Here is a 7,679-nt window from a genome sequence, read left to right as displayed (position 1 = left end):
AAGCTGATCCCCTGGCTGTGACCCCACTCTCCTAACACACCTAACACATGTACAGGTTACCTACTTGTACATACAGTGAAACAGGACTATATACCGTAAGCACCCCCTAATTATTATTATTATTATAATCAAATACAATTTTAATGGTCACATAAACACATTTTTAGCAGATGTTATTGCAGGTGTAGCGAAATATCAATTGCTATTGGGGATCTTAATAAAACAACAAAAAAACGAAGCCTATGTGATAACACTATCACTGAGCACAGTTTTCTTCCATTATATAACGTATCATAAACATGACATGATACTGTACATGGTTAAAGGGAACAACTCAAAGTGCTAATTTTCCTGTAGTGATGTGCTGTAGGTATACAGCATATACTTTTTTTCGTTTAAGTATTCAATCAGCAATTCACAACACATGCTTCTGTTTGGAGGATCCTAGTGAATACCTTATCATTCTTATAATGATGGCATGATTTCTCATTGTTTTTGTTTGAGATCGGCATTTAGGCGGTCAAACACAGAGAGGTGGAGCTGCTTACATTGCTACACTATATGCAGGTTGGGGTAACTGTTGGACATGTCATGACATTCACAGATTTGCATTTCTGTAGTCTAATCCTAGGCGTAAATCAGATCACTAGAAGGGGTTTTAGCAATCCTCTCCAATGCCTATAAGACTAAGAGAGACAGGGCAGTGTGCATCATCCCCAACATCTACTGTATAGGCAGAAGGCCTATTCTTCAACTGGAAGAATTTTTCAATTCTTCAACCCCTGAGTGAAATCTAAGTATGCCCTTGCCACTTCTTATTTTAAATGTATGTAGTTCTGTCCTTGAGCTGTTCTTGTCTATTAATGTTCTTGTCTATTAATATCATGTTTTATGTTTTGTGTGGAGCCCAGGAAGAGTAGCCGCTGCAGTAGCAACAGCTAATGGGGATCCTAATAAAACTAAAACAAAACTAAGCTTATGAGATAACACTTTTATCACTGAGCACTGTTTTCTGCCATGCCAGAAAAATCTGGTTACCATGGAGTAAAAAACCCATAAAAAACAGCAGTGATGTTGAAGTACAGTACTCTTCAAAACAACTAAATGATTAATAGTCAACATTTTGACAGACATCCTGAGTATGACACTTTCAGTGTTGAGTTGTGTGTGCTGGAGAAGCCACCGGCGTTATTTCCACCCAACATTTCAGATTTTATGGCCGGTGTGCTAGCTGAAAGAGATTACAGCAGGCAAACATGCGTAATTGCCAGTAATTTCAGACAGAATGATTCACAATGTTGCACGTCAGTAACCTTCCACGTTTTCATGTGTTGTTTAGAACATGTTTAGAGGGACCTTTGATGTATTCACACTGTATGTATGGTATGGGGCCCTGAGGTCTGTCTTGAGGGGCAAGTACCCATCAGGTTTGGTTTGAGTTCTCTCAACTCGCACATTGATGCTCAGATACAGCCCACACAAACCCACCTAACCACTAAATTTGACAAAATCACAGGATTTTGGACTGATCATTCTGAGTGTGTATGTGTGTCTCATATACTATGTGGCTCACTCTCTCTGTTCACCAGGGAGGAAAAAGTGACACAGAAGGCTAGAGGCCTGCCTGACTCAGAAAGGGAGGGGGATCCCTCAACAAATCTCTAATCTGGTCCAAGAGATGACACCATTGCCTGTGACAGACAGCATTAGTCAGTGACAGCTGACATCAAGAGATAGAGAGATCTGAAGGGAGATGTGGCCTGATAGGTTGATACATAGGAAGGAAATAGTTAATTGCCTTACTAATGGCACTCCACTGAACAGAGCACTACAGATCAATGTTGAGTTGCTGCCATCTGAATTCTTTAGTGCTAGAGGCCTCAGTCAACTCTGAAGTAAATTGATGTTATATTCAATAATCAATACGAATTTATGCATGGATACACATTTCTTAATTCAGAGACACTCATCTAAAAGTAACTAAATGTCAATGCATGTATTATGCATATCACAGATATGGCTATATGTGCCAATGCCTTGAGCAGTGCTACAGTATAATAAACAGAATAGCAAGCATTAGGGTTACTAAATAACTATCATTAATCCCTGTAGCTGTAGCTCAGTTGGTAGAGCATGGTGTTTGCAACGCCAGGGTTGTGGGTTCGATTCCCACGAGGGGCCAGCACAGAAAAAAAAAAATATGTATGTAATGTATGCATTCCCTACTGTAAGTCGCTCTGGATAAGAGCGTCTGCTAAATGACTAAAATGTAAAATGACAAAAATCTTTTTGAGTTTACAGGTGAAAACATCCATCTATCTTAAGACATTAACAATTCCTCAGGAACTGTGGTGCGAGAAAATGGAAGTGCCTAGAATAACGGGGAGCCCTCCTTTTTGACTGCAGGCTTTTTATTGAGGTGAGAAAATTCCAGAGCGGACACCAAAAACATGCATTAACATACCACTGCAAAGCCAAGGTTAGCGAACCCGGACCTTACTCACTTATTACCCGTATAACTACCCCTTTGGGAATATACATCTATAACGTTTGGCACACAGACCTCTAATAACGAGCAGGTAACAACTAGTCATTATGTGAGCTTCTAGCAGGAGATTTACAAATCTCAGGTTCAGTGGCGTTGGGCAGGTTCCTCTCGCTTGAAAATGGTTATTCCGTCAAGGGTATGGTGAGGTAAGCAATAAAGGTCTGTGATTTATTCCCGGCGGCCGATAATTACTGGTGTCTTGTCACCTGTCAAAATGAATGGACTGGGAGAGTCCGAGGCTCTATTCTCTCCATGCTCTCTCTACAACCGCAGCAGTAAATCTGATGTGCTCGTAAAGACATAAATCACATACAACTCTTGTGAGGAAGAGCGAGGCCTAGCTAGCTGCTCACTACTTGAAGCTGCATGACTCCATGTTGCAAGTAGGGAGTTGGACACGCCAAACACTTTCAATTACAATTGCATATAGAAGAGTATTGTGGTATATCAACAGGGTAGTTTGGTGTTGCTGTATGGACAATATGGTTGCCTTGAATAGACAATTGGATCAGCTATGGACTATAGAATCAGCCAAGCAATGGAAGTGCAGGACAAATAGGCTGGGAATTATTGACAGCTCAAACAGGGGCGGTTCTGGGGGGGGGGGGGGGGGGCGGGGGCAGGGGGGGCCAGTGCCCCTGTGACAACAATTTTGGACCCCCTTGTGGCCCCCCTAAATGTGGAGTATGAAATAATTTTTACATAACACATTTTTGCTATCGTTCTTTTTTTTACATCCATTATTAGACAGTGGCAACGCGGAACACTAATGATTATGAACATGGTCTTTTGCCTGCTAATGCCTGCAATGCAGTGAAGAAAATGATATGACAACAATAACGTCTAATGTAACTGGCCCCTCTAACAGTACAACTGGCCCCAGCTTGGCCCCCCCAGTTGAAATGGTCTAGAACCGCCACTGAGCTCAAATCAAAGTAATATGAAAAAAATGCTGCTTGCCACAGTCTGTATTCAGCTTTCTATATCTTTGTACATAGAGAAATCATGATTGAAGCTCTACATTGAATGAAATCAATGAAATTCAGATTCTCAATAAGTCTAGTATATTGATGTCATAACAAAACTGTTACGCAAAAATGAATTTTGCCACGCACCTCTGATCGATAGTTGTGATTGGTAAGAGCTGAAACCCTGGCCTTGTAGTAGCGTTGGCCTCGCTCAGCCGTGATATGTACCAGAAAATTAACAGAGCAGGAAGGAAACAATGTTTCTCAACAACCTCCAGTTTACCATGAGGGCCTACCCTTTAGTTACCTGACCCAACACACACACTTGGCCAGGAGCCTTGGATAAAGGTCAGGCCAATCACCTTTCACTGTGTCCACCAAAGCAACCGACGCAAAGGTCAATCCTGTGTATGCAGGGATTTCCCAACTCCAAAACATTTACTCCACACAGTTCAAAATACTGTTGTTTTCTGTGATGAGGTGAAACTTTTAGAATGTGCTCTTTCAATCTGTACAGTTGACATTCAATCTGTTTTGTTCAGCTGACATCCAAACTGTTCTGTTCAGTTGACATCCAATCTGTTCTGTTCAGTTGACATCCAAACTGTTCTGTTCAGTTGACATCCAAACTGTTCTGTTCAGTTGACATTCAATCTGTTCTGTTCAGCTGACATCCAATCTGTCCTGTTCAGTTGACATCTGATCTGTTCTGTTGAGTTGACATCCAATCTGTGCTGTTCAGTTGACACCCAATCTGTTCTGTTCAGTTGACATCCAATCTGTTCGTTCAGTTGACATCCAATCTGTTCTCTTCAGTTGTCATCCAATCTGTTCTGTTCAGTTGATATCTGACTCAGATAATCCACCTCATTTGGAACACAATCATCTGTACCTTATTCGGAGCATGGTAATCTGTATAACCCAATTCCACTAAGACACGAAACAGAATCTGAAACTTCCATCCAACCAGTTTGGACAAGACCTATCTTGATATCTCAAAAACCCAAAAAATGTAAAGCATTACCATGGAAAGGTTGAGTTGATGGCTCTAGCCCAGTCAGGCGAGCTAGCAGTGATTGCAGGTTCTAATTGTAAAATATTTGCCTTCATTTTTCCTTGGCTTTGAAGTCCAGGCCGTGCTCTGCTCCTGTCCTCAGGTGCTGCCCAGGCCTGATTTATGAGGATAGGGTTCCACAGGAGTCCCCCTAAATTATATGGCCCTTAAACCTAAAGATAGAGAGAAGGAGAAAGAGAGAGAGAGAGAGAAATGGGGGAGTGAATCGAAGGGAATCGCCACTCTGTAGACAGGTAATTACATGGACAAATCCCTCCTTCCCTCTCCCACATTGGTGAGATGAGGGGAAATGAACACAACACAGATTAGGCTGCTATTTGATAAACACACAATTTGTCATGGATGTCCTGCGACTAATTTTCATGGAACTCCCCCATTAAGATCAACATCAGAAAACCCCTCACTCTACCCCCGTACCATTCAATGCAACATGTGACTAGTAGGCCACAAAATAATAGGTATTTGAGGGGAAATAAATGTATTTGTGGATTTACATCGAAGCAAGCTTCATACATTGGAGCACACTCTTAGAGTCAAAGTGATTAATCAATGGCCTAGATACGGTATATACCAAAAATAATCAATAGGTGGATGTCAAGAAAAAGTCAATTGTCATGCCAAAAATGAGCACTTTGCTTTTGATTGTTATGTACTACAAGGATGTGGAACTGCTGAAACACTTAGAGATCCTGTAAGGTATGAGAGGGAGTGTCTGTGGAGGAGGAGAAGGAGGAGGAGGAGGTGACAGCGCCATTTGCCTGGAGGGTGCCCATAAACCAGGTAGAGAGAGAGAGAGCACCATTCCTCATGGGTGACTGTACCATGTGACTGGAGGAGGAGGGCTGGCTTTAAAAAGCAGGCAGGGCCGTCCCGCGGAGACATAGGTAATCACAGGGCACCAGGAGAGGAGGAGGAGACAAGGGCTGTCAGGACACAGCACCCAACAACGTTCCGACTGACAGCTCTGTGAAAGACGCCGCAAAACACAGCACCCAACACCAACCTGACAGGCAGCCCCGCAGAACAAGCCACGGATCGACAGCAAAGGAGGTCCTGGCACCGCAACGGCAACTTTGCGAACACTCCAGCAACTACTAAGTAGTCAGTGGCTACAGAGAAACTACAACAACAACTTTCACCATAGCTCCACGGCCAGCCAGTGATGATGATCTGCAGAAACCTGGCAGGGTCAGAGGAGTTCTCTGAGGAGGAGCTGGAGCTGCGCATGCTGGATCAGGGGGAGGATGACGAAGGGAGCGACGGAAACCCCAAGGGCCCCTTCCAGAACAGTGAGGGTTCAGCCAGCAGCCCCCCCAGCGACGATCCTGAGGAGGGCCAGGCCAAGAAGCGCAGCCGCCCAGTCCGCTCCAAGGCCCGCCGTGTGGCTGCCAACGTCCGTGAGCGCAAACGCATCCTGGACTACAACCAGGCCTTCAACGCTCTACGTGTGGCTCTCAAACACGACCTTAGCGGCAAGAGGCTCTCCAAGATTTCCACCCTGCAGAGGGCCATCAACCGCATCTCAGCCCTGTCTGTCTTCCTCAGCTCCAACCCCCCCAGTAAGCCCTGCTCCCACCGGGAGTGCCACAGGCCGGCTGGGGGGCCATTGGCGGTGGGAATGGTGAGGACGTCACGGCTGGACCCGCCCAGGGTGACAGTCGCTCCTCGCCAGGAGCCCCAAAGCTACATCTCCTGGCACCAGGCATCACTTCCCCACCAGATAGAGCCCCAGCAGGGCACCCATCCTCACAGGCTGCCAACAGAGACACACCTCTTCATGGACAGCATGGGCTCCTCGTGCCCACCCTCACCACACTACCCCTGCTACTCTGCCGAGGGCCAGTTGTACCCCTTACACGGACACTGTGGGAAAGGGAACCCCTTGGAGCAGCCGCCCAGCTCTATCAGGTACACCCAGGTGGGCGAGGGGCTGGGGTACCAGACGGGGGTGTGGGCCTCCTGCGCTCAGGGCTACATGGACGCGTTTGTGGAGCCATCTCCAGCCTTGGGCCTCCCCTGGCAGGTGAGCTACCTCCAGGAGACAGCAGGCCCCCAGCACAACCTGTCCCTGCTCTGACACTAGGACCAGACACATTAGAGCCTAGCTATCCACCACTATGACCCCTGAAGCCTGGAGAATAGACCAGCCAACTGTCCAAATGATCTCAGGGAAAAATAAGAAAAAGTGAGCTTCATGTGCTCTCACTGTTGCAATGAATTCAGTATTACAGTGCTACTCTCTAAAGTAGAGCAGAGTCACTGATTTAAATGTGTTATCTAACAATGTAAATATGATTGTCATATCTTGAATGCAATGGCAATGTACATTTCAGCATGTTTTAAACATGACCATTCAAACCTAGTTTTTTATTTCAAATTATAAAGCCAATTAATGTTATTCTAATAGATGGAAAACTTTCATCTGCTCAAAACACACCCTTCACTTGTCCAAAATGTTGAATGTCCGAACATATAGCCGCAATCCTCTTTACAAAACCAAAGAACAAACTTATTTGAGTTTGGATGCTACAGTTTGTGTACTAAAGTTTTGAAACTTCTTAATAAAACGTTTTTTTTGAAATATGACTTACGAGTGAGTAGGTGTTCTGTCTCTGTCTTTGCAGAGAGTCTTTACAGTTTGCATGAAGCTTGTGCGTGTATGTGTATGTGTGTGCTCGTGCACATGTTGATTATAGCCTTGAGGTCTGTACTCTATAGCCTCTATCTTCCCAGGGTCTCAGCTGACAAGGGTCCCTCTCCTAGATGAGAAATGGGTTTGCTTGCCCATTCTTGACATATTTCCAGGAAAAGAGAAGCCAAGGTTCTGTTTACATGCCAAAATAAAAGCCCGAACCAATAGGCAGTGGTGCAACACCACCTCTTCTGTTCACATTGTGGAATCATTGAGGAATGCTGGGACTAACAAATGTGTGTTTTTCTTTGTTTTTTGGTGTGTGCATGTGTATGCGGGTATGTATGTGTTCATCAGTGGAGACTTCTCAAAAGAGGAAGGGGAGGATCATCCTCCTCAGTGAATTTCATAACAATAAAAATAGTGAAACGTTAAAAAAGTGATCCTTTGTAGATT

General features: G+C 44.6%; 1 protein-coding gene across 1 annotated transcript; it reads left to right on the top strand.

The window, feature by feature from the left end:
- Window positions 1-5,385: 5,385 nt before the first annotated feature.
- LOC106603425 (class A basic helix-loop-helix protein 9-like) lies at window positions 5,386-7,177 on the top strand. Its single transcript, XM_014197102.3, has one exon. It carries the CDS (start codon window positions 5,754-5,756, stop codon window positions 6,666-6,668), a length of 915 nt encoding a protein of 304 aa, XP_014052577.2. The 5' UTR covers window positions 5,386-5,753; the 3' UTR covers window positions 6,669-7,177.
- The last annotated feature ends 502 nt before the right edge of the window (window positions 7,178-7,679 follow it).

This window comes from Salmo salar, chromosome 04 (assembly GCF_965601325.2).
Source record: "Salmo salar chromosome 04, fSalSal1, whole genome shotgun sequence".
NCBI classification, from domain to species: Eukaryota; Metazoa; Chordata; class Actinopteri; order Salmoniformes; family Salmonidae; genus Salmo; species Salmo salar.
Note: the sequence above shows the minus strand (reverse complement) of the source record. Positions and strands in the feature narration are given on the sequence as shown.

Bases quoted from the DNA above. Each gene is read 5' to 3' on its own strand.
- LOC106603425 (XM_014197102.3), top strand. From the start codon at position 5,754: ATGATGATCTGCAGAAACCTGGCAGGGTCAGAGGAGTTCTCTGAGGAG.